This window comes from Bos mutus, chromosome 9, assembly GCF_027580195.1.
Source record: "Bos mutus isolate GX-2022 chromosome 9, NWIPB_WYAK_1.1, whole genome shotgun sequence".
Classification (NCBI taxonomy): Eukaryota; Metazoa; Chordata; class Mammalia; order Artiodactyla; family Bovidae; genus Bos; species Bos mutus.
Window position 1 is genome coordinate 102,188,734 of NC_091625.1, and position 25,994 is coordinate 102,214,727.

The 25,994-nt window shown below is 65.8% G+C and overlaps 2 protein-coding genes across 3 annotated transcripts in view; one reads left to right on the forward strand and one right to left on the reverse strand.

Annotated features, from left to right (window-relative positions):
• The window catches only part of KIF25 (kinesin family member 25), a 32,124-nt gene extending 31,155 nt beyond the window's left edge, over window positions 1-969 (forward strand). For both annotated transcript variants that reach the window (XM_070377058.1, XM_070377059.1), the window contains exon 13: window positions 733-969. In XM_070377058.1, the coding sequence (XP_070233159.1) occupies window positions 733-872 (140 nt within the window). In that variant the 3' untranslated portion in view covers window positions 873-969. The remainder of the gene's footprint in view (window positions 1-732) is intronic.
• Window positions 970-6,278: 5,309 nt separating this feature from the next.
• On the reverse strand, window positions 6,279-20,510 carry FRMD1 (FERM domain containing 1). The gene is made up of 13 exons (XM_070377160.1): window positions 20,431-20,510; window positions 20,181-20,296; window positions 15,030-15,120; window positions 14,488-14,567; window positions 14,134-14,216; window positions 13,168-13,354; window positions 12,555-12,710; window positions 12,245-12,310; window positions 12,080-12,148; window positions 11,313-11,487; window positions 10,716-11,021; window positions 9,385-9,467; window positions 6,279-9,121 (listed from the first exon to the last, which is right to left on the reverse strand). Exons 2-13 carry the CDS (start codon window positions 20,247-20,249, stop codon window positions 8,918-8,920), a joined length of 1,569 nt encoding a protein of 522 aa, XP_070233261.1. The 5' UTR covers window positions 20,250-20,296; window positions 20,431-20,510; the 3' UTR covers window positions 6,279-8,917.
• Window positions 20,511-25,994: the final 5,484 nt, after the last annotated feature.

Below are 25,994 nucleotides of genomic sequence, written 5' to 3' on the forward strand. Positions count from 1 at the left end.
CCCCTGGGCCTGCTCCTCCTTGCCACACTGCCCAGGGGGCTGGCTGGCTCTTGGGGTCTCTGCCTCCCTCCCTCAGGATTCGCAGCTCTTGTTAACACGGTGGCTGTCTCAAGGGTTGTGTGACCCGGTGGCTGTGGAACGTGGGCACCACCGGCCCCTCGGGCTGGGTCCCATGTTCCCCGGGTGTGGCCCCCGCAGCGCTTCTCTGACCCGTGGGACCACTCGGCTCCACCTCTGGTCTCAGGGTCTCTTCTTGCTCCGTCCACAGGATGAGGAAGGGGCCGCTTCCAGCTCTGCTGCTGCCCCTGATCTACGCCGACCGGGGCTGGTGCTCCGCGGGGTGCGCGGGGCTGGGTGGGGGTGGGCACCCACAGCCCACGCTCGCATCTCCACGGCCGAGCTGCGGTTCCCTCCTTCCTCTGCCTCGCTGCTGTTATTCCCATCTCAGGTCTTTTTCTAAACTGCCTCCCCTACTGCTGGCCCTTCAAGCAACTCAAGAAGGGGCTTCCACTTCGGGGAGAAGCCCAGGTGCCCCTTCCCAAGGGCCTGGAGGGGGCCCAGGGCCCGCAGAGCACCAGGCGGGGCCCCAGCCTCCCTGCACCCAGGCCTCTGTCTCAGCGCTTGTGTGGAGGCCACGGGGGGCCGGGCCGACCCCTCCGGAGCTGGGCTTCAGAGATGCTCTTCTTTCACTGGGGCTCTTCCCAACTGTACGTTGTCACTTCTTTCTCCAAGGAGGTGATGCAAAGTTACAGGTGATCGTGTGCGTGTCCCCAGGCCAGAGGCACATGGCCGAGACGCTGCAGAGCCTGGGGTTTGGCGCCCGAGCGAGGCAAGTGGAGCGAGGCCATCCAGCCCCCAGAAAGCTCAGGTGAAGGAGCAGTGACGGGCTCAGGGCCTTTCTCCCTTAAATGTGCTCCTGGCTTTTCCTTATAATGTACGTGCTGTAAAAATAAACACGTTGAATGTGCTTGTGAAGTTGAGCCAAGTGTGGACAAACCATGGAGGCAGCTGGAGTCTGGGCAGGGGAGGGAGGGGGGTGAGGGGGAGGGGAGGGGCAGGGGCAGGGGAGGGGGAGGGGGGAGGGGGGAGGGGCGTGCAGGTGGGAAGAAACCCCTCCCCTCAAGGGCTGCCAGGCTTGGGGCAGAGGGATCTGAGAGCCAGAAGGAGTCCCGCTCTGGTTCAGATCTGCACCCTTTTCTTCACGGGAGAGTGATGGGGTGAAACGCTGACGGCCGGGCAGAGATGCTGTGTCTGCTCGGGGGCGGGTTGACGTGGGCCCAGGTGCCGGGGTCCAACCCCGGTGGATCCAGGGAATTCGAAGCGGGGACGGCGTCGGCGAGGATCGGGAAACAACTGCTTAATTAAACTTTAATTAAGGATATAAAGAGTAATGGAATAAGGATAGCTCAGTGAGGAAATTCAGTGGAGAAAAGAGGCTGAATAATTCAGCCAGAAGGTGAGAGAAAGAACGACATGGTGAGACCAAGTTTCAGTGAACAAGGCCCGCACTTTATTTTCCAAAGTAGTTTTTATACCTTAAGTTATGCACAGAGGATAATGGGGGAAGGGGTAGAGTCATGCAGTAAGCCAGGCTTTCTTCCTGCAAACTTATCATATGCAAACGCTTAGGTGATTTGCATCATCTTCTGGCCCGGAGGCCTTTTTCTCTAAAGGTGATTATTCTAAAGTCAGGCGCCAGCCTCCAAAAAGCATTAGATAAAGTTGCATTCCTACAGAGCAAAGGTGTGGTGGGCTATAACAAAAAAAAAATTAACTCAAGGGTCCCAGGTTACAAACATTAAAGCTACTACTTACACCAGTTATATTAATCAATACACTGCCAGGGACACAGCAGGTAAGGGATATGGAAACTTAGCAGCAAACATTGGCCCAACAAGTGAAAATCCCTTCACCAATACAATTTCTAATCAATCTTTTAACTGCTCAAAGGAATCTGTATTTAGACAGTTTAGAACATCTCCTGCCTCTCACAGTTGGGAGGCTCTGAACAATCACGTGTGGCCGGAAAAACCTATTCAGGCAGGCTAGAGGATTTCCAAAGGAGTTTATAGGTTAAACACTGTCACACCCAGGAATTATTAACTGGAGCTGTAAGCTAACTCTTTTTTCAGAGAGAGGTAGTGGAGGACAGCCCCCCGTAAAGTCAGAGGTGTAGGTGAGAGCACAAAGCAGAAAGTAGGCAGACTCTGGTTTTGGGGATAGATTGCTCGAGAATTCCCAGGGAGACTCCTGAGGCTTGATCCCACCTTTGCGTATGCCGAGCCTCTTTCCTCATGACCTTTGCCACGGGCGGAGCTCGCTCCCTGCACCCAGGTCAGCGCCGGGCACAGCCAGCACCTCCGGGAAGGGGGCACACACTGGCCCAGCCCAGGGGGGCTCCTCTCCACAGTGACCCCCAGTGTCTCAGGCTGGACCCCACCAGGGTTCCCATGACGGGAGGGTGGCGGCCGCTGGAGGCGACGGCCAGGGGCTGCTTCCCGAGTGTCCCGGCCGCCAGGACATGGCTCCCCGGGGACTGGAGAGGCCCGCGCTGGGGGCGGAAGGGGGCTGCCCAGGGGAATCGCAGACACCACCAGCCCTGGGCCTGCGGTGGGTTCTGGCGTGGACGTGAGGCCCAAACAGGCTTGGAGCTATCACGGCTGATGGTGGCCCTGGTGGCCCAAATGGCTGCAGTGCGTCCTGCTTCCAGCCCGTCCCCGCTGAGCGTCGGGGAAAGCGTTTCAGTCTGAGCCTGTCTGGGTGCGGGTGTGCCTGGTGGGACCCTGATGGAAGCTACCAGCCTGAGGATGCCGGGCTTGATGGGCCGGGCCCAGGGCAAGGTCACTGACCAGCCTCCCAGCCCTCCTGCTGCTGCTCCAGGCTGTGCTTTCGCCCAGCTGGCGGCCAGCAGGCCAGGCCCACTCAGGGCAGCGGGCAGACAGACAGGGGCACCGGGACAGAGGGAGCCGGGGTGCCCTGGGGAGAAGGCGCCCCCAGTGGCGGGGCTGGGCTGGAACTGAAGGGACCAGTCTGCACTCGCGGTTTTTAATATAGACAGTCAGCTCCACGGGAGGTGGATCGGTGAGACGGGACAGTTTACACAGAAGGGCTGCGTGATGTGCTTCTGTTTTCGGCATCGGCACAAACGTGGCTACGAAAGCAGAGCGCCACGGGGGAGTTTCATGTTCACAACTCAGGCGTCGTGAGCAGTGTAGCCACGGAGACAGAATTTTCTACAACGGTGAAAACTCAGTACGGTGACAAGTACACTCGTGTCAGCTTCCCTTGATTCACGTGACGGTGGCCTTCCTGCCAAGAATGGCGTTGAAGCGGCGGGCGTGATCCTGCCTGACCCTGCAGGGCGGTGCCCCGGGCTCAGCGCCTGCACGGTCGCCGCCCAGGAGTGTCCGGTGGGGTGTGAGCAGCGGGTGTGGATGAGAGGCGGTGGGCTTGAGGAACAGGCCTTCCTGGCACTGCAGATCCTAGGACCCCAGCCCTGCCGCGGTACCAGCCTGAGACCCCTGCCCGCGGCTCTGAGACGTGCCCTGAAGGCGTCGAGGCTCGGCCCTAAGCAGGTGGAAGTGACTCCAGGGAGCCTGGTTCTCACGCGGCTCCTTGCCTGCTGGCCAAGGCTCGGAATCCCACTAGTGGGACCAGGGGTTGAGGGCGGATTGGAAGCCTTCCCAGGCAGGACTGCTGCCGGTCCTGCATCTGCTGTGGAGGGGGAGCTGGGGCCGCAGGCGCCCGGAGACGGGGACAAGCTACCCCGGGCCCCGCGGGGCCAAGAAGCCGCCCACAGAACACACTCGGGGCCGGGCTGCCAAGGCGGTCTGTGCCCCCAGGGGACAGCGTGGCCCTGGGCCAGGCTCTGAGTGACCCTCCCAGTGAGCCTCCACGGGCACAGGGCACAGCGAACACCAGAGCAGGCGTGTCCACTGAACCTCCCCTTAGACCCAGATGCCCCCGTCCTGCCGTCCCGGGAGGGCCTGGCGCAGGGACGGCTGAGGTAGAAGCCGCCCACCCTCAGGATGCCGATACCTGCTTCGGGGCCTTGTCATCACTTTGGGGAACCTGCCTCCTGGACACGCTCCCCCAGTGCCAGGCCGAGCTGCCCGCCCGGTGCCCAAGTCCTGTGATGCACCCTACCCCACCCTGCCCCACCCCACCTCCCCGAGCCCCCACCTCCAGCCACGGCCATGAGTTTCCTGAGGCGCCGTGGCCATTCCCAGTGGCCGAGGTCTATGAATGGTGGGTATGTTTCTACATTTGCTCTTGGGGGAAAGTGGGGTTTGTGTTCACGGGAATCCAGCCCCATGGGGGAAGCAGGGAGCAGAAGGCACTGGGACCCATCCCTTCTGAGAGCCGGGATCTTGGTGGGCCCGGGGGTCTGGGCCTGCCCCTGATCTCATGTTAGTAAACGGAGGGTGACGGCCTCCTGCGGGAAGAGAACGGGCTATGCAGACACAGAGAAAAGCTTGACAGCATCAGGTCATAACGTCAAAGCTTCTAAAAAGCCTTCGAATAGCACAAATAAGCACAGCATTCCACCACTTTGTCTGACCGCACCCTCGCCCTTTCTGGTGTGTCTTTGACAAGTCCTTGACCCAGGAAAACATTGCTTTCTCCCGAGTCTCCTGATGCTGAGGTTTGGGCCGGCCCCCTTCACCCCCCAGGGGAGGGCCTGCCTTCCTGCCATTCCAGCCCCGCACCAGAGGTCAAGGTCCTCACGAGACGTGACCCAGATCCCCTGGCCAAGCCTGCGGCCAGGGGGTCCTCCTGGCGGTCACTGTGAACCCTGCGGGTATTTCCCACCAAACTGTGACCACAGGGAGGGTCATGGAATGCAAGCTAGGTGGAGACACAGCCAGCCTAATCACTTAATGGTTAGAAAAGTCCTGGTTCTGCAAATTTTTCCAAACGGTGTCACCCCGTGAACATGCCAGCAGGGCCCAAGGCCCAGCCCTGCCGGCCTGGCGGTCAGCCCGCCCTGCCCCGCCTGCCGGCTCTGGGGAGTCTACACCGCAGGAGCCCTGGGTGGGGGGATGGCTGCCCAGAGTCCCCTGAGCATAGCTGGGGGACGCCTCCCAGTTCTCCCGTGGGGCGGCACCTTGGGGAGCCGCTTCCCCCGGGGAAATGGGCAGGAATCATCAGCATGCAGGCTGCCAGGCCCCAGCAGCTGGTGGCTGGCCCGAGAGTGAGCCCTGAGCAAGCCCTAGGGTCTCTCGTGAGGATGACCTGCTAGTGTGACCTCTGCCTCCATCAAAAGCGAGCTGGCAGGGCTGGGGGAGCTGTGGTCATGTCTGGCCTGTACTTCCTGAGCCATCTGTCCATGCTTCACGGTCCAGAAGGAACCTGGGGGCTTCCCTATCTGTCCTGACAAGTGTGGAGGGAAGCATGTGAGGAAGCCCCCCGCCACAGCCCTGGGGCCCGCAGAGCCCTCGGGTGACGGTGAGTCGGTCCACCAGCAGCCCTGATGGCTCTCTGTGAAGACCACAGCCCGTCCACCACTCACAGCTGTCTTCCTGGGTCTCTCCAGTATCTGCTTTGCCTGAAAGGCCTTTGGTCTAATTTAGGCAAAATGAAAGGATGGTTTTTCTGATGTCCTAAAGAGGCCTCCTTCCTCTCCTGCTCCAGCCCTGGCCTTCTGCTGCCCCCTGGTAGGCAGAGACGGAGGGAGGCCGCTGAGGGAGGGGCTGGCGACCACAGCGAGGCCCCTCCTGGCCTCTGACCATCCCGTACTTGCCCAACCACCACAGATGGCCTGCTGCTGAGTGGACACTGGGCACAGTTTTCTGCCCAGTCTCCACAAGGCCCAGAGGGAGCGCAGAAATAGGAACGGAGATCTGGTGGTTTCCGGGTCAGCATTGGTGCTTCCGTCTGCGAGGACACAGGGTGCTGGGCCGGCCTCCCTCGGCCCTGGCGCTGGTCACCCTCCGCCAGGCTGGGTTGGATCAGGGTAACAGAAGGGCAGGCTGGATGCGTTGGCCCCAACAGGCCCCGCCCCTCCGCCCAGACACGCCCCCTTCCCAGGCAGCACCGCCCCCAACAGGTCCCGCCCCGGGACCCGCCCTTCGGCAGACAGCACCGCCCCCAACAGGCCACCCCCACCCCCCCCGAGCCCCGCCCCTTTGCCCAGACTCGCCCCCTCCAAGGCAGCCCGGCCCCCAACATGTCCCGCTCCGGGCCCCGCCCCTCGGCAGAGAGCACCGCCCCCAACAGGCCCCCTCCCCGAGCCCCGCCCCTTTGCCCATACACGCCCCCTCCAAGGCAGCCCCGCCCCCAGGGCCGCAGCGCCCTGTGCCGGCGGCCCCACTCCACGTGCTGGGGCGGAAGCTCTAAAGAGGGCTTTCCTCCTCTCTGCTCCGTGTCCACTCATCACGTGTGCCTGCGTTCGTGTGCACACGCGGGCACGCCTAGGGGTGTGTGTGGGTCCTGGCCCCAACCTGACACTCAGCTCTGCGCGACAGCAAAGCAGTTCATCCGGCTGGGCTCTCGCTCCCACAAGCTCCTTTAAAGGAAAAAAGATCATCGTGGACCCGGATCAGGGCAGATGTGGCCTCGTGTTCTACCACGAGGACCGTCCTGGTGTGACCTCAGGAATTCGCAGAGAAGCGGGGCTGCGCCCCCACCTGAGGGCTCCGGGTGCCCCGCCTCACCGTCCTCACCGCCTGCTCGTGTGGCCACAGCATGGGTGTCCTTGGGAGCCCTGTTTGCAGGAGCCCAGCCGGGCGTGTGGGCACCCCTTGTTCCCAGGACTGACGGGCAGCCCCGGAGGTCCAGTCCCACCACAGCGGACCCTGGTGCTGACCACGCTGCGCACTGGGAGGGCTGCCCCCGTGTGCCACCTCCCTGGGCTGCAGCTGACCTCCTGGGTGACCCCCGCCTAGGGGAGAGGCTGCCCTGACTGGCCCAGGTCATCCTGCTGGCCAGCTCCTTGAGCAACCCCACACCACAGGTGAGGGTGGGTTTCTTGTCACACTTCTTCAAAAAAGGAAATAGGTCAATGTAAGCTCCAATGGCGAGGGCTGGCCTTCCTGCCAAGCTCCTTCCGCCACACAGAGTTGGTTCCTCACAGGGTGAAGCCCAGGAACCTTCATCAGGGCAACTGGGCACCAGTGTGGCCGCGCCTCCCTGCCCACCCAGCACGGGCCGTCCAGGTGCAGACACGGGCCAGCATTCAGCTCTTTATTTGTGCCCGGTGTGTGCACAAACAAGACTGCTTTCACAGAAAGGACCCAGAGGCCCAGTTAAGACTGGGCTGTACCCTCTGCCCCCTGGGCTCAGGTTCCATCCTGAACTGGGGGGATGGTGCCATCTGGGGCACAGCGCTTGGAACCACACAGGTCAGTGCAACCAAAGAGGGCAGAGGGCTGCAAGGGGGAAGGCCGGAGGACCTGTGGTGGGTTAAGCCACACCGCCCGCACCCAGGTGCCTGTCACCTGCCTCAGGCTGGCATTGCCCGTGGAGTCCCACCCCCCAGAGCGGCCCCCCAGAGCCTCTGGAAGGGAGGCAGGGGCCCATCTGGGGTGAGGAGGCAGGTGAGACGTGCACCAGAACGTCTGGGAAGACAGAACGCCAGCACGAGGCGGGTCCCTGCCCCAGCTGGGCCCAGCCCAGCCCCTCTGCACTGGCCTTCAGGTGGACGGCTTCAAGAAGGGCCCACACATGCAGGGCCCTCCGGGTGGGATGGCAGGGGCTGTATCTCAGCCCGGGGGCGGCCGCCCTGACTTTGACGGGAGACAGCACACCTGCAGCCCGCCTTCCTGGCGCCCCTCACCCGGCGGGCCCAACCCCAAGCAGGACGCTGGGCCTCACCTGCCTCTCAGACACCCACAGTGCAGCCTCCAATGAGGATCAAAGTCTCTCAGCGTGCTTTTCCAGAAATCCCTGTGAAACTCCACTCAGCCGTTCAGCCGCCAGTGATGCCAAGCGAAGAGGTGGTGAAGCTCAGGGGAAGGTCTCGCTCCATCTCCCCCAACCTCCGGCCTGGCCTCCTGATGCGGGGAGGGAGCGGTGGCCACAAACGGCCCAGGGGTGGTGGTGACCGGGGCTGACCTGACCAGAGGCCGGGGCTGCCTGACATCTAGATGGCCTGGGGCCGGACGGACACTGGGGCTGGAGGTGAGGGGGGGGTTGGCTCCTTCAGAGCCTGACTTGTGACGCGAAAGGAGGACACTCAAGGCTTCCTTCTGGAACATTCCTTCCGTGCCTTCAGAGGGGACCGTGGTCGAGCCTGTCCCTCCCACTTCCCGTCGCCAGATTCACAAACTCCCGGACCAGTGTCCACACAGCCCTGCGGTTCCAGGCCCAGTGCCTCCTGTGTACACACGGCAGACAGGGTGGGGTCCACTGGGGGTCTGGGCCTACGTAGCTGGGCCCACACCTCCCCCAGGGGCCTCTGTCCAGCGGGCCCAGGACTGTGAGTGGCAGGCGCTGCAGACAGGGTGGGCTGGGGAGCCTGTGGCCAGTGCAGCGACCACGACAGTGACCCTGAGCTCCAGGCTCCTGGGAAGCTTGCTAAGACCCCTTCCCTGCAGGTTGGAGTCAGCACACACCCCACTGAGCAGGGACCAGACCCCCAAGCTTTGGCTTCTGCCTCCTGGAGGCGGATGGAAGGAGCTCAGACTGGCCATGGTCCCCACAGCAGGGCAGGTGAGGCCTGCTGGGCACCTCCAGGCCTGGCAGTCAGAGGTGGCCCACACCTCTGCAGGAGAAGGGGGCAGCGCCAGAGGCCGCATTCAGTGTGGCCAGGGAGGTGGGGGCCTCGGGGTGGCGGCTCGGATGGACAGAGGGACTGAGCCGGGGGGTGGGTGGAGCCCTGAGTGGATAGAGCCGTGCTGCAGGGACAGAGCCCCAGGCAGGTAGAGCGGGTGGTGTGGACTGAGCCCCGCGGTGGTGAAGCAGCCCCTGGAGGCGTCTACACCACAAACTCCTCCGGGAGCTGGTCCTTCTGGAGCCGGCTGGGGGACAGGGAGTTCACGGACCCCCTCGGCCCGGAGTCCAGCGCTCGGCCGAGGGCACGGCTGCGGGGTGCTGGGCGCGGGGCGGGCTCAGGGCGCGTGTGGCCCAGGCTTCGGCTGTGCTGGTCTGCGTGTCCAGCTGCCGCCTTGGCCTCCAGGACCTGCAGGCAGAGACCACGAGGCTGTCCCGTAGCTGCCCTGTCGCGGCCCGGCTCCCTTCCACTTCCCCGCCCCCTTAACTCACACGTACACCCAGGAAGACCCCCATACTCCAGGCCAAGCTCTCAGTCCCCCACCTGCCTCGCCCCCAAAGCCTCACCCGCCCTCCACTGCCCACCAAGTCTCCCGTAGGCCCTCTGGGGGGCCCCTGGCCTGACTGGAGAGCAGGGAGAGAGCCAGCTGCCTGGCCCACGGCGGGACCGACCTGGTGCAGGGTGGCCTCCGCGCTCGGGGCCCTCATGCTGACCAGCGTGACCTGCACCACGGCCAGCGGCTGCTGCGGGGAGGCTGCGGGGGCAAGGGGGTGTGAACAGGGCCTGGGGACACCCCCCTGCTCCCGGCAGAGGGGGGCCTCCCCCAGGACCCACCTCGGAGACCAGACTGGGCACGTCTGTGGCTCACACACCGCCCACCCCCAGGCCTGGGGTTGCAGAGCGGCAGTCTGTGACCTCGGACCCCTCCTGCAGGTCACCTGCAACCCCAAAGACTATCACACGTGTTCCCCATGCGAGGGGTCAGAGCACCTTTAGGAAACGATGGTTTCTGTGGGCGACCTGGGCTCCTCCCCTCAGATGGTTCCCCAGGAGCCCCCCCCACCCCCATGCCCGCCTGCCAGTTTCCGCTGCCCATCCTTCCACACTGGCTGCTGAGGTTGTCCAAGCTCTGACATCCAGGAAGATGCCACGTTACTATTACTAACATTACTGCTCACGCTGGGTCACAGACCACACGCTCGGACAACACCTCAGGGATGGGGCCAGTCTGTCCTTTACCGGAGGACCAGACCCTCAGAAGGTGAAGTGGACAGGGCGGCTTGATGCAAACCCACTGTGTGACCCTGGGTGTGACACTGAGTGATCACTGGGTGATCCTGAATGATGCTGGGTGACCCTAGGGACCTGAGTGACTCTGGGTGGCCTTGGGTGGTGCTGGGTGCCCTGCCTAACCTTGGGTGACTCTAGGTGGACCCGGGTGGCGGGGCCCTTGCACTCATCACGTCCACTCTCCAAGGTGCTACAGACACCCAGGGACTGGCAGAGTCTGTGTAACCTTCCTGGGGTGACCCCTTCAGGGCCCCCCACTGCCAGACCTACTGGGGAAGCATCTCTGAGGACCAGGACCATGCTAAGCTGGGTGGGCTGTTGGTCCCGGGACTCCCACAAGTGGCGGAGTATGATCAGTGGCCTCCCCTCACGTGACTTCTGCTAACCCTGGGGGCAGCAAGAGAGAAAGCTGGTGGAACGCCTTCCCGCGGTGGGGTCTTTAACAAGGGGTGATGGCCGGGCCCGGCTCCCTACAAGGGACCGGCTGCAGGGGGGCAGGGGCCGCCACCTGCCATGGTTGCAGGGAGCCCCAGTCCTCCCTGCCCCTCCCCGTCCGCCCCCTGGTGCAGGGACTCCCATGTGACCGAGTGCCCAGGAACCAGGGTCACGCACACCCTGGCCTCCAGTGGTGCCCACAGCGGTGGTTCAGCCCGGGTCTAGCCAGGTGGCAGGCTCCGCTTCCCCTGGCCCCGGGGGGACCCCGCGCGCCCACCTCTGCCGCCGCAGCCAGGGCTGCTCCGGCTGGTGCTTGGGCTGCAGGGGGGCTCCTCTGTGGGGAGCGCCGCGACCGCCTCGGGCTCGTCCACCGACATCTCCCCGGGCTCCTTGGGCCCCGCCCGCTGGGGGTGGACCTCGAAGGCCGGTGCGTGGGAGCTGCAGCAGCTGCCGGCCGAGAGGAGCGAGCAGAGACTCGGGGGACGTTGGTCTGGCCCTGCGTGGTCCCCGCTGCCGGCCGGCTCCGGGTCCTGGTTGCCGTCCCGCGCGTCGCTGACGTAGGACTCCCGGTAGCACGGCTTCTCTGTGCGGGGAGGGGCAGCGGCCGTGAGAACAGCGCGGGAAGCCCTGGGGTCCAGCCCGCCGCCAGGCCCTGCGAGCCAAGGCCTCCCGGAGGTGTGGTGGGGGGGAGGGAAGTGCCACCCGAGAGCAGGGCCCCCGTGTCCGCCGTCATCGCCCGCAACCCAGGCGGAAGCTGTCACCCGGCCTCGTTGTCTCTGCCCCAGGGCTCTCGCGTCTCAGCCTGAGCGCACGCACAGGCGCACCGCGCATGCTCGCGCGCAGGGCCTGCAGGCGGGGCGGGGATGGCACCCACCTTCCGCCTCCTCGAGCAGCTGCAGCTGCTGGCGCGCCTGCTGCAGGCCCAGGTGCAGCTGGTGGCTGGTACGGAGCAGGCGCAGCAGGTGGCGGGAGCGCCAGGCGCAGCCCGTGTGGTACACAAGCCTCCGGGCTGCGGGCTGCCCGTGTGGCCAGAGCTCGAACCTCTTGCCCTGAGCAGAGAGGAGTCCGGGCTGTGACTTCACGAGGAAACCAGGCGGCGGCATCGCCAGGCCTGGTGCTGGGAGGCTCCCTCCCAGTCTCTGTCTCGCTCCGTTTTCGCCTGGAGCAGGGTGGGGGGCTGAGAGCAACTGTAGCGTGAGGCCATTTGCTCTGGGCTGGGGGAGTCTGGACCCCTGGGCCCACGGCATGTGGGGCGCCTGAGGCCTGAGAAGGAGCCAATGGCCCGCCGGCCCCCAGTGCCCACCCTACGCCCCCGCCGGGTGCAGGCCCAGCAGTGAGGTCTAGAAGTGGAACCCGTGGTACAGGGTTTCCATGGCCCCTTGCTGACTCCTTTATTGTCCCCACCCAGGAGGCAGAAGTTCTCCTGGTGACAAGAACCGGGCAGCTGGCCCCTCAGGAGGGCGCTTCCAGGGCGGGTGCTGTCTACAAGGCCTGACCATCCCCCGCCCCCAACGCAGACCTCAGGCTGGGCCTGCACTCGTGGGTGATGACGTGCCCGGTCAATGCCCTTTAGGACAAGCGTCTGCCAGGCTCCCCTGGGGGCAGAGGCCCACCCCCTAACCTTAACCCTTGGACACGCACCAGAAAGGCCAGCTTCTCAACGTGGGGCCAGGGGAAGTCGTAGAGCAGTTGTGGGGTGCGGTTCACCTCCTGCAAGACAGCAGAGTCGGCCGCGTCCACAGTCAGCCGGGGGAGGGGCAAGGCCAGCGCTTGGGGTGGGGCCGGGGGAGGGGCCCCTGCAGTCACCTGGAAGACCTGCAGCCCTCTGAGCGTCAGGCCCAGGACGACGGTGGGTCGGTCCTCCTTCTTATCCTAAAGGTACACAGATGTCAGTGAGGTCGAGGCCCGCGGACCTCCCCACAGATCCTCACTGGTGGATCGGGGAGTCTGCGGGCAGAGTTGGGGTCCCCAGGCCTCCTCCCGCTTCCCCTCTGGCCTTGGGTCATGGTCCTGGGATGGCTGTGGGGACACTGCCCCCCCTCCCCCGTCCTGGTGGGCCCCGGTGGCTCGGCCTGTCCTGGCCCTGGGGAGGCGTGCCCCCCCATCCGGCAGGGACCTTGTAGAGCCTGAAGAAGTGCACGGGGACGTCCTCCAGCCGGCAAGCCTCCCGGATGAAGCGCAGCTCGGCCTCCCGGGGGCTCAGGCCGCGCTGCTCGCGGTGCAGGGCGGGTGCGTGTCTGAGGACATAGGCGCTGCCCCTCTTGGCGATGAGCTGTGGGGAGACCGCAGCCTGGTCCAGCCTGCGCCCGCCCCTCTCCGATGAACCGCCTTGGCCCCCGGTGGACTCTGCCCCCCTGGACTCCTCCCGCTCCCCGCCCCACCCCGCCCCCCGTGGATACCCCGCCCCCAGTGGATACCCTCACCTACGTGGACTCCACCCCCAGCCCCCCCCCCGCGGTGGACTCCCCCCTCGCCCCTCGCCCCCGTGATCCTCCCACCCCCGCCTCCGTGGACGCTGCCCCCCTACCCCTGTGGACTCCCTGCCCCCGGTGGACCCCGCCCCCCATGGGCTCCGCCCCGCTGTGGACCCCCAACCTCCCCCGCCCCCAGTGGACTCTCCCGCCTCCGTGAACTTTCCCCGGACCCGACCCCCACCCGCTCCCCTGCCCTTCACCCCCACTCCCCCCCTCCCGTGGACCCCCGCCCCCGGGAGGGAGAGAGACCCTCACCCACTGCGGGAAGTAGGCCTGCGGCTGGAAGTAGCGGCCGGCGTGCGCTAACCGGCGGTGGTTGCCCAGGTCGGCCTGCAGCCCGTAGGCGGCCAGCAGGAAGTAGGCCTCCTCGCGGTGGGCGCACTGCGAGCGCAGCACGCGCTCCTTCAGCTGGAGGTAGTACAGGTGCCGGGCCGCGCGGTCCCTGCGGGCGGGCGGGCGGGCTCAGGGGCCACCCCTGCGTCCCTCGGCCTCCTGGACCCCGACCGGTCACCCCGGGCCCTCGGGGCCTGGCGGCGGGGCAGGCACAGGTGGACGTGCGGCTCCTGAGACTCCGGGTGAGCAGGGCCCAGGGACCGGCCTGCAGATGGGTTTGCAGCCGCCCACGCCCCAGGGTGGGCCCCTTTTCTCTGCTCACTCCCCGCACCGCAGGGGGCAGGGCACCCAGGGCCAAGTCCACTTCTAACACCACTGGCGTGACTGGCCCCATGGCACAGGGCCGCCCTCCCTCCCCCCACCTGCCTGATCGCACCCTCTCTTCCAGAACCTCGCACACCTGGGCAGGCTCGTGGGGGCCCAGCTCACACGCTGGGGGGTGGTTCCTGGACCCAGGCCCTGCTCACCCCCAGGCCTAGGCCCAGGTTCCAGGGCCCCTGTTACCCCACACAGGCTCCAGGGGGTTCTCTCAGGAACCCAGCCCAGGAGCTCAGGAGGAGCCTGCAGTGTGCCCACCCGGGGGGGCACCGGCAGGAGAGCAGCCCCCTACTTGTGCAGGAACCCTCCGACCCTGCCCCACCCCCTGGGGAAAAGCCTAAGCCCAGGGCATAAAGACATGTGCGCTTGAAATGCGCTCGTTTGTACCCTGGTCCTCACACGCATCTGATTGGAAACGCCGGCTGCCCCCCACCCTCCCCTCCAGCCTCAGCGGCCGCGGCCTGACACCTCATCACCTTCCAGGACAGCATGAGAACAGCGAGCTTCTACCTGATAAGCCTTCCGTTTTCCACGTAGTACTGCACCCCGAGGAAGGCCACGAAGGGGGCGCCCGGCCTGCCGCGGCCCTGGGGCTGGAAGCGTGGAGCGCAGGCCGCAGTGAGGCCTTGGGGTGGGGGCTGACCGCCGGCTGGAGCGCCGGACGGAGCCACCACCCCCACCCCCGCAGACCAGCCCGAGCCCACGTGCGTCCTGCGGGCTGCTCGTGGCTTTATGTCACGTTGGTAGAAGGGAAAGCAAGTGTCCAGAACAGTCGGGGCACTCGCCTGCACCCTCAGGGCTAACTCCATGCCACGACCCAGGGGACGGGCCACTCGAGGGCCAGCAGCCCCGGAGCTGACTTACTCCACGTGTCTCTCTTTTCCAGTCCTTGGAGAAGTATTTGCTGAGCTTCTGCTCCAGATCCATGAAGACATGCTCGTTGTCTACGAAGAGAGGCGGGGCCTGGGCAGACCGTGCTGGGACTGTGTAAGTGTGTGCGTGCACATGAGTGCCACCATGAGTGTGCCTGTGTGCACCAGTGTAAGAATGTGTAAACACGTGTGAGTGTGTGCATGCGAGTATGTGCATGTAAGTATAATGCAAGTGTGTGAGTGGTGCATGGGTATGAATGTAGAAGCATGTAAGCGTGAGATGGTGTGCATGAGTGTGATCGTGTGTGCATGTGGATACTTGAGTATGTGTGTGACTATGTGTGCAAGTGTGCGTGTGACTGCCTGTGTGAGCACGTGTGTGCTCTGATGCAGTGAGGAGGAATCCCCCCATGCCCCTGGAGCACGGCACGGCGGGCACCAGGCAGAGGCCGGGGATCGTCTGCCCCGAGCGCCCGCCACCCCTGCCCTGGGAACGGGCCGGGGTCCCGGGGTCGCTGGGCGGTGCTTGCTTACTTCTGACCACGCTGAGGCCGAAGAAGTGGGCTTCCCTGATGCCGGTCTGGTCGCACACCTGCTGAAGGAGCTCATGCCCGGTGGCCTGCACCTGTGGGAGGGGCAGGAGGCCCTCAGGGCGCAGAGCAGGGCAGCCCTGGGAGGGCGGGGGTGCAAGGAGGGGCTCCACCACCGAGCAGAGCTGGTGCGCAGGGGCCTGGCTCAGGGGCTTCCCACCCAGCGGGGTCAGCGCTCAGGGTCCCCGGAGGCTCCCGGGCTGACAACCAGGTGTCCCTGCATGCAGTGGGCCTCCTGTGAAAGATGGAGGGGGTGCCCAACCCCAGAGAGAGCCTGCCCCCTCCAGGGACAGAGGCTGGGTGCCCCCATGCCTCCTGACCCCAGAGAGAGCCCGCCCCCTCCAGGGACAGAGGCTGGGTGCCCCCGACACCTCCCGACCCCAGAGAGAGCCCGTCTCCTCCAGGGATGGAGGCTGGGTGCCCCCACGCCTCCCCACCCTAAGCCAACGTCGCTAGGCCACTCCTGGGCACCCCTGAAAGGAGCCTCTGGTGCGGGGGGGTGGTCTGTGGCTCCCCCCGCCGCACTCCCGCCACAGGCACCTCCTGCTGGCCTCCAGGCCCAGGCCGAGCCCCCAGCCCTGCCACCTCCCCACCCCTCCCAGCTCCGCGCGGCCCGTCCTGGGTATGTGTCCACCCTGCACCGTCAGAACCCAAGTGGCCCTTCACCCGCGTGTGCCCAGAGGAGGGCGTGCGCTCGCTCGGTCTGCTTTCCGTTGTCCAAAAATCCTTCAGTCCAAAAACACTTTAGTCCGCCTAAAAAGCCCATTATACCAAACATCCCACAGGTTTAAATTTCCAGTGGTCTCACGAATGTCAGCGTTTTCCTGCTTTGTTGGTTGGACAGAGCTCAAGGCCTCGACTTCGGGGCACCCAGGTGCTGTCCCCGTGGCCAACATGTCTCCTGGGTGCCTCTGGGCCTCCGTCTGCGTTTCCCGGGCTGGTGGTTGGGCCCGACGGATGGAAGCTACCTTGTGGCGCTGAGTCTGTGCGTGGGAGGCTGGCTGTGGAGGCCGCAGGTCAGGGACCCGTTCACCCCAGGGCGGCCGTGGGGCTGGAGTGCAGTGGCCCTGCGTGCTGAGCGTGGGGCCTGGCCCGGGGTGTCCGAGGATGCTGCTGCAGGCTTCCTGGGGAGGCCGTGGCTCCTGGGACGTCGGGAAGCTCTGTCATCGGGGCACCCACACCGTCTTCAGAGGGGCGTCCCGCCTCTTAGTGGTCAGTTCCTGGGGGCCTGGCCTTGCCACTGTCCATCTGACTTGTTGAGGGTCGGTCCCTCAGCCTGCCAGGATGGTGATTCACCATCTGGGTCTTCCCAGCCATTGTCTCCTGACGCTCGGTGTGAAGCCGCAGTGCAGGTAAACACGGGGTCCGCCCGTGCGCTCAGCCCGGCGTGCACGTGCCTGGAACTAAGCTGGCCCCAGGTTGCAGGCCCGGGCGGGGAGCCTGTGGGGCTCGCCACAGCCGAGCTCCGTGTCTGCATTGTCGGGCTCACCTTCCTTCTAGACATGCGTCCTCCAGGGAACCTGCCCCCGAGGGTCCCTGTGGAGCCAGGCTCACGTGGGCCGGGCCACACCTAGCACCTCCCTCCCCTCCTCCCCCAGGTCCTCCTGCTGCCCCCTCCCCACGGTCTGCAGCAGCTCTAAGGACACAGTGAACCCTTACTCCTTGGAAGGAAAGTTACGACCAACCTAGACAGCATATTCAAAAGCAGAGACGTTACTTTGCCAACAAAGGTCTGTCTAGTCAAGGCTATGGTTTTTCCAGTGGTCATGTATGGATGTGAGAGTTGGACTGTGAAGAAAGCTGAGCGCTGAAGAATTGATGCTTTTGAACTGTGGTGTTGGAGAAGACTCTTGAGAGTCTCTTGGCCTGCAAGGATATCTAACCAGTCCATCCTAAAGATCAGTCCTGGGTGTTCATTGGAAGGACTGATGCTAAAGCTGAAACTCCAGTACTTTGGCCACCTCATGTGAAGAGCTGACTCATTGGAAAAGACTCTGATGCTGGCAGGGATTGGGGGCAGGAGGAGAAGGGGACGACGGAGGATGAGATGGCTGGATGGCATCACGGACTCGATGGACGTGAGTCTCAGTGAACTCCAGGAGTTGGTGATGGACAGGGAGGCCTGGCGTGCTGCGATTCATGGGGTCGCAAAGAGTCGGACACGACTGAGCGACTGAACACCACCAACACCAAAAACCCTTCCCTGAGGACTAGCCTTCAGGGAGCAGCCAGCTCCCCAGACACGTCTCTGTGCCTCTAAAGTTGACTAAGACAGGCCGGGCCGGCGAGGGGAGCAGCGAGGAAAGAGAGACAGAGTCCATGGATGGGGCCCGAACACCCGTGCCAGCTGAGCTCACGAGACAGACGCGTCCCTGTGGACGGCAGCTTCCTGCACCCCCGTCCCCCATGCCCCCTCCACCCCGCGTTCCCAGGAAGGAGGTACAGAAGCAGGAGCTTCCTCCTCACGGTCAGGGATGGCCATCAGAATCAATCCCTTCATTGGCCAGGTGAGGGCTGCCCCTTCCCTCCCCAGCAGCCCACCGCAGCGGGGCCCCGCCCCGCTTCCCGCCCTGCCCTGTGGGCAGGGGCAGCCAGGCCTGCACCAGCCAGCTCGCACACAGGCTCCGGGACAGGGCTGGGCTCCCAGCTGGGCTCCCAGTTTCCCCCAACCCTGGGCCTCAGTTTCCCCATCTGGGAAGTCACACCAGTGCTGGGGAGGGCCCCTGGGCTGCGTGTCGGGAGGGCGAAGGAAGCGGGCAGAGCCCGACACAGCAGGGCTCAGGTCAGTGCGGAAGGGGCTGCCCTGGGCCGGACGGTGAAGAGAGGACGGGTCAGAGGGGCCTGCAGCTCAGACCCCCGGGAGAGCGGCCGCCCCGAGGGCCACACGGGGCGCAGAAGAACCTGAAGGCAGCATCCAGGGCGAGTGGGAGACCCCGTCCCGATGGCAGCCACGACAAGGTCCCGGCTGGAACCGCCTGCCCGTCACTGACCCCCTAGCCGCCAAGCGCCGGAGGCCCCGGGGCGGCTCTGAGTCTGCCACGGCCACCTGCCCAGCGTGCCCCAGCTCAGACCAGTGTGCTCAGACCAGGCCCCACGCGCCCCGCACGCCAGCCGCTGCCCGGGGCGTCCTGTCAGGGCGCTGGGGGCGGGCTCCGGTCCCTCCTGTGTTCCAGGAGCCCCTTCCAGGGACAGCGGAGCGAGCAGGGTCCCGCCTGCATGCCCGGTGCTGGCCGCCCGCAGGGCTCCGAGGCCGCCTGCGGAGGGTCCCTGGGGCAGGCGGTGGGGAGGTGAGCTTGGTCCCCAGGGCTGTGCCGGTCCTCACAGACGACTCGTGACCCAGCGTCAGCGCACATCACCCCTGCCACGGGGACAGACAGCGGCTTCTCGGCCTGAGACGGCGGGGCCGTCTGCTGGGAGCCCACGGGCTGCTCGCTGCCTCAGAGCCTCCGCCCGGGGCCCGCGCCCGCTGTGCCCCCGTGCCTGCTGAGCGTTCATAAGTGGCAGCGCACACGGCTCCTGAGAGGACGGCCTGAGCCATGAGAGCCCCAGGACACTGTCCGATGGAGCCCTGCCCCACGCCCCCGGCCCAGCATGCAGGGGCTGCCCTTCGCAGGGAAGGCGGGGGCTCCAGGGTCCGAGCCTCGTGTCCACAGGAGGCCCGCACGGTGGGCATCGCTGAGGAGGGCGAGACTATGCGGAGGGGGGGCTGGGGGGGCTTCGTGTGAGAGCCCCTCCCTGAAGACTCGGGATGAGACTTCGGGGGAAGCCTGGCCACTAGGGACGCCGGGAGTGGACAGTGAAGGCTGGAGGGAGGAAGGACCCGGGCCCTGTGACGGCACCTGTTCTGAGAGTCAGGAAGCTCTGGGGTCTGGGGAGGACACCTGCTGTGTAAACGCGACTTCCCCCCTTCTTGGGAGGACTGACCGCGGTCTCCTCCCCCAGGCAGGACCTCACGGTCACTCACAGACAGGGCGGGAGGGGCCTGACTCTCATCGCCCAGGTCTCAGCCTGGTCCCCTGACCAGCTGTTGTGCTTATTCCAGACCTGTGACCCAGCCGCCTGCAGTCCACCCCAACCCCTCCAGGTCCCGGGATGAGGCTTCAGAAGGGATGGGACCCTCGGAACAAAATGAGCCCACTGGACGCTGGACACTGGGCACTGCAGGGGCACCAGGCAGGACGCTGGGCACCACAGAGGCAGACAGCAGGACGCGGGCACCGCAGGGGGAGAGGGCAGGACACGGGCACCGCAGGGGGAGACGGCAGGACGCGGGCACCGCAGGGGGAGAGGGCAGGATGCGGGCACCGCAGGGGGAGAGGGCAGGACGCGGGGCACCGCAGGAGGAGATGGCAGGATGCGGGCACCGCAGGGGGAGAGGGCAGGATGCGGAGCACCGCAGGGGGAGAGGGCAGGACACGGGCACCGCAGGGGGAGACGGCAGGACGCAGGGCACCGCAGGAGGAGACGGCAGGACGCTGGGCACCGCAGGGGGAGAGGGCAGGACACGGGCACCGCAGGGGGAGACGGCAGGACGCTGGGCACCGCAGGGGGAGAGGGCAGGATGCGGGCACCGCAGGGGGAGAGGGCAGGACGCGGGGCACTGCAGGGGGAGACGGCAGGACGCGGGCACCGCAGGGGGAGAGGGCAGGATGCGGGGCACCGCAGGGGGAGACGGCAGGACGCGGGTACCGCAGGGGGAGAGGGCAGCTCTCAGCCCCAGGACACAGCCTGACACGGGCTCCAGGCTGTGTTCCACCTCAGCCACAGCCAGGGGCTGCAGAGCGAGAGGGACACATGCCCCATGAAGGTGGCTCGAGCCAGAGTCCATTTCTCCGGGGTGTGGGGCGGCCAGTGGTGTAGGTCAAACCCATGCTGTCCCCAGGTAGAGCCCTGCCCTGCTCCCCTCCACGCTCACCCCTGGCCCCTGCTGACCTCAGGCCCTGCTCCCCTCCATGCTCACCCCCATGGCCCCCCATCCCCAGGCCCTGCTCCCCTCCACGCTCACCCCCGGCCCCTGCTGACCCCAGGCTGTGCTCCCCTCCACGCTCACCCTCACGGCCCCCCGTCCCCAGGCCCTGCTCCCCTCCACGCTCACCCCCACAGCCAGCCGCAGCTGCTCCCGCGTGGGCAGCAGCACCAAGACGTCCCGGAGCTCTGCTGTCATCCCTCTGGGTGCACACGGTTCTCGGGACCAGCGTCCTCCGTCTGTTTCTGTGGGGAGGACTCGTCAGGGCCAGGAAGCGGTGGCAGCCGGCGTGCCCCCAGAGGGATGGGGCTGCGTGTCCCCACGCACAGGGCCCTCTTCTGCCGTCTGGCTGCAGGCAGGGCGCCGCACCCAGACTCACCAGCTGCCAGCTTCCGGGGACGAGCGCCCTGTGAGCTTCTGGCTGGGAAAACACCAGCAATGGGGCCAGGCCAAGGTCCAGGCTCCTAAGTAGCTGCGATGCCTGGAATGCAAATAAACACAGAGGCTAGCTCCACCCTGCTCCCGCTGACCCCTCTCCCCGGCGGACCACCTCCTCCTCCAGGTCGAGGACTGGGCATGGCCCCATCGTGGCCGCAAGGCCCCCGACGTGGACCGCAGACCCAGGGCCACTGCGGGGAAGCCTGGAGGAGCTGGAGGGGCATCCCCGGGGCAGGTGCCCCAGGTCTCCATGGTTCCCCGCCTGCCCTCACACCTGGAGGGAGGTGAACCCAGAGGTAGCCAGGCCAGTCCCCAGACAAGGTCTCCCCGAAGACCGCCCTGGCCTTCAGGCCGGGATCACTGTCCCGTGCCGGCCGGAGACCCTGAAGAGTGGAGCTCCTGACCTCTCAGCTGCTGGGAGCGCAGGGAACGGGCGGGCCCACAGGTGGGTTCTGCCCCCGCCGCCGGCCAGCAAGCCGAGTGTCTGACCCCGGGTGAGCCTGGGGGCCCTGAGCTGCCCCTCTGAGTGGGGCTGGGAGAGGCTTCCAGGCCACAGACAGGAGGCCCCGGAGGGTGGCTGGCCGTTCCGGGGAACTTGGTTCCCTCTGTCCTTACATCCCGCCCCCCAGGGCTTGGAAGGCATGGGCCGTGGGCGGGGAGATGCAAAGGCCTGGGCTCTGTCTGCCCCTCCCTGCCCACCCTGCCCCCGCCCACTGTGGGGGTCAAGGGAATCTGAACAGCCTGCTGCCCTGCCTTTTGTCTCCAGGGTCAATGCAGCCCTGCTCTCCTCCAAGATGTGTGTCCCTTTAACCTGCAACTTGAGGATGTCTCAGATGGCTGGAGAGCCGGAAAGCAGACGCTGCCCCCTGACCCTGCACGTTCGCCTGGGTGCCCGACTCACCGCCCGTGATGCCCTGTGAGCCACAGATGGTCCTGCCATGCGGAAGAACGGACACGGGCACGGCCCCGTTCCACGAGTGTCCGAGCGGCGGCAGCCACGCACCCGGACACACACGCACAGGAACCCGCGGGGGTGCAGGCAGGGGCGCAGAAGCGGGGCTTCCTCCAGGGAAGGCGCCGGGAATGGATGGCAGCCCCCACCGGGCAGCTAACGAGCACAGCACAGGGGCTCTGCCCCGGGTTCTGGATCCTGGTCCGCGTCCTCTACGACGAGATGGGCCTGCCAAGAGTGTTTCAGAAATAAAGCTTCCAAAACACAGGCCCATGAAGTACAGGTTTCACAAAACGACTCAGGAAAACCATTCAGCAGTAAGTAGGAGCAAAGGGCTGGTTTGTGGACAGATGTCAAAAAATCACGCCAACCGGAGAACACGATTTACACGAGTCCGCGACACGTGCACGAGGCCACAGCGGAGGCAGAGAGCAGGTCGGTGCTGCCTGGCTGGAGGCGGCCGCAGGCGGGGACGGGCCGCAGTCAGACGCGGGGGCACGGCACTCCATTGTTCATTTGAATGTATTTTTAACATGTAAATCATACCTCAATCATGCCATTAAAATACGCTATAAAATGGTAGAAAACCACAAAAAGTCCTTCCAGAGGTGCACAGAATACAATGCGATCGTCTGCCAGGAAAGCCGCTTTAGCAGGCGTGTGTGCCTGTGTGTGCCCTGCGTGTGCGAGTGTGACAGAGTGAGCGTCTGTGTGCCCTGATGTGTGCCTGAGAGCGTGCGTGTGTGCACTGTGAGCGCGAGTGTGACTGTGTGTGCAAGCCCTGTGAGTGAGTGTGTGTGCAAGCCCTGTGTGTGAATGTGACAGTGTGTGTGCCGTGCGTGAGCGTGCCTGAAGCGTGTGTGTGCGTGCCCTGTGTCTGCGAGTGTGACAGTGTGTGTGTGAGACGAGTCAGCGCCGCCTGTGGCCAGCGCCTCACCTGCCCCTCAGGGAGCCGGTTCTGATGGTCGCAACGGCTTGCTTTATGGACAAGGAACCTGAGTCCGGAGGAGGAGCTGCTGGCTGAGTGGCCGTGACAGCCCCGCCCGCCCCCACCCCCCACCCCAGCCCAGCCACGTGCACTTTGCCCCCCCGAGGGTCACCTGCCTGACCCACCCCGTGTCCAGTGAGCAGCTGGGTCCAGCCCCTGCTGCTTCTTAAGCTGCTACTTTTATTCCCACTTTTCCTGGAGGGGCAGTTGGCCAGAGGCAATGCGGCTTGCTGACTCTATCCGTGGGGAGCCTGAGGCAGAGAGGCCCCTGCTCCAGTGCCTCTGAGACCCCCACTGCAGACCTCGCTGGACTCAGGGACGTGCGCTAGCTCTCACCGCATGTCCAGGGCGGCTCTGAATTCCAAGCGGCAGACTCAGCCTGGTGGGAAGCACAGGGGTCTCACTGCTGCCGGATGCGGGGCGTGCAGAGTGCTGGGGCCTCCCCAATGTATCCCTGCTGGGAACTGAGGACCCCCAGCAGCCCCGACCTGGTGATGAGACACGGGCGGGATGCCCCGAGGGTGCCCAGGACTGTCTGCATTTGCAGCTGAGGAGAAGAGAAGAGCCGGCCGGAGGGAGGGAAGGGCAGGGACAGGGCGCTCTCCCCGCTGCCCGCGCCCGTATGCCTCCGGACCTCAGTGAGAACCCAGTGCCCCGGCGTGGGTGAGGGCAGAGCACCTGCCGTCCACTCGCTCGGCGCACAAGCCGCCTCTTGTTCTGCTGACCTCCGGCCCAGGCGCCACCGTGGGCCCTGCGGGGAGGAACGCGCTGGAATTCCTCACGTCTCAGCATCAGCGCTACTCACTGGGGGGCTGCTCCCCACCCCTGCAGGTGGAGGCGAGCCCTGGGCTCACCCCGCCACCCTTGCAGGGCACATCACAGGGCACCTCTGGGCGCAACTCTCAGGCTGAGATCCAGGGACACCACGGTGACAGGCATGGGCCCAGGGGACCCACGGAGCCAGAGACCCCATGACAGAGTACACGCTGGGGCGAGGGTCATGCCCATCACAGCGGCAGGGATGGCCCTGGACACGCCAGGGATGGCTGCCCATGATACGCCAGGGGCCACTGCCCACTGCCCACGACCAGGGGCCGCTGCCCACGACACGCCAGGGGCTGCTGCCCAAGACACCCGATGCTCTGCCACCCCAGTAACCCGCCCGGGCCTGCAGCTCCTCCGGGTCCCACCAGCCCTGTCCGGGAGCAGCCGCGAGCGAAGGGACCTGGGCCCAGGTGGACCCACTCCTGGACCCGCCCTGACTGGGCTGGGTGACAGAGCTGGGTCGAGGGCCCGTGATGGGGGCACGTGCCTTTTCCAGTCCACACAGCTCTCAGGAACGGGGGCCTGGAACCGAGGGCAGAGCAAACAGAGGGGCACAGGGTCGGCGGGGGCAGAGGTGACCTGAGAGGCAGCGCCCGGGTCAGAGCGTAGCTCTCCTGGCTGAGGGGGCAGGGCCCTAACAGGCGGGGCCCCTGAGGTCGGGTAGAGCTCACCCCACCAAGGGCCTGGGCCCACGTCTGGGATGGAGCCCCTGGGCGTGATCACTGCCCCCTGCTGCCCCCTCCCCACGGCCCCCCGCCCAGCCCCCCACCACTCAGCCTGGCAGTGCCGCTTCCAGAATGCGGTCCTGGGGGCCTGTCGGTCCTGGCCCCTCCCACGTCCTGGCCGCTGTCCCCTGAGCAGCACTTGCACACCCACCCCCACTTCCCGTCTCCCAGTTTCGCAGGAGCACGGCAGGCGGGGACCGGGGGTGGGGGGGCGCTGACAGGGGAAACAGGGTGGAGACCCCAAGCTCCACCCCCGAGGCTGAGAAAGGGGCGCGGGGGGCGGCGGGGCCAGGCGGCAGGGGGGCCAGGCGGCGGGGGGTCCCCGAGGCTCTCAGTTACTCCCCACCCATGTCAGCCCGACCCCCAAGGCTGAGAAAGGGGAGCTGGGGGTGCGGGGGCCAAGGCGGCAGGGGGCACACCGGGTGTGCTCAGGCCTGCGACCACTCCAGTCACCAGCGCCCATCACCCTCACCAGCCCCGTGAGGATGGCGGAGGACCCCTGGGATTGACCCCCGGGGCAATGCAGCCCGGGAGCAGGGAGGTGCCGAAAGGACATGAGTCAGCGGTCGTCCCCGAGCGGTGGCCTGGCCCACCCGCGGCTCCAGCTGCCCTTCAGCTGGGATAGCAGATTCTTAGAATTCCCTCTGGGAGCCTCCTCTCGGCTGACCCAGCCAGGACCGTGAACCTAGGATTTAGAGCCGCGATGACCCCACCCTCCCCACCCAGAGAAAAGGCCAGCTGTGTGCAGAGGGCAGTTTGCCCAACCGCACGGAGCTGGAGCTGGGGCGAGGCGCTTTGGGGGCAGGTCAGCCAGGCCCGTGGTCTGCGGGCGTCTGGCACACCCTCCGCTGCGGAAGCATGTGCCTTCTCCCGCGTTTAGCGAGGGTTAGCAGTAGTGTTAGTTGCTCAGTCGTGTCCGACTCTTTGCAACCCCACAGACTGTAGCCCGCCAGACTCCTGTCCATGGGATTCTCCAGGCAAGAATACCGGAGTGGGTTGCCATTCCCTTCTCCAGGGATCTTCCCGACCCAGGGACAGAAACCGGGTCTCTTGCATTAAACGCAGACTCTTTACCGTCTGAGCTACAGGGAAGGTCAGCGAAGATTAGCAAAGGCTTAGAGCTTCGAGTAGCGAGTTATCCAAACAGACGGCCGTGAGGCACCTGTGTCTGCCGGCTGGGCGCTTCTCTCCAGCTTGAGGCGCTGCCCAGCTCTCCAGAGTAAGCCCCTGCCCCCACTGGGGCCCCCTGCCCTCAGCATAGAGTGCCCTGGGTTTTGGCAAAAGGCTGCCAGGTGCCAGGGCCTCATGCTGGGGCCTTGTCTGGTCTCAGAGGCTGCACTGGGCACGGAGCTGGCGCTTGGCCGCTGGTTCAAAGCCAGACTGGCCGCCGGCAGCGAGAGAGTGGGGAGGGGTCCCTGGGTCCCCGAGGCCCCACAGGTCCTGGCCTAAGTGACCCGGTGGGTGTGGGGCAGAGGGGGAGGCAGGGAGGGGCGTGTCGTTTACTCTGTGCAGGGTGAACTGAAAGCAGACGGGCGTAGCATGATTTTTTGCTGGTTCTGAGCCCTCTGCACGCTGGAGGGCACTTCTCAGCAGTGCCCGGCAGGCGCGGCCCCTGCTCGCGGGTCCTGTGAGGCTGGGGGAGTCCCGCGTGGGCTGAGCAGAACCAAGGGCAGACCCGGCCACAGTGGGCCTGCTCATCTGAAAGCAGGATTCTGCCCTGAAACCGGTGCGAGGGTCTCGGCGAAGAAGGAAATTCTCGGGACACGTGGTGCCTGCCGGGGAGGAGATACGAGCAGCCCCACGCCTGGCGGGTCCTTCCTTCATTCTCTCAGGAGGCCTCTGCGGAGCCCGCAGGGCCATCCATTACTGGAAAACAAGACGAGCCCTTCCACCTGGGCACCCCGCCCTCCACCCAGGACAGCAGCCTTGGGGGTGGCCTGGGCGCCCGCCCCTCCCGCGCCCCCCACCTGGGTGCCCCGCCCCTCCTGCGGCCACCCCTCCCCCCTGGCCTGGGC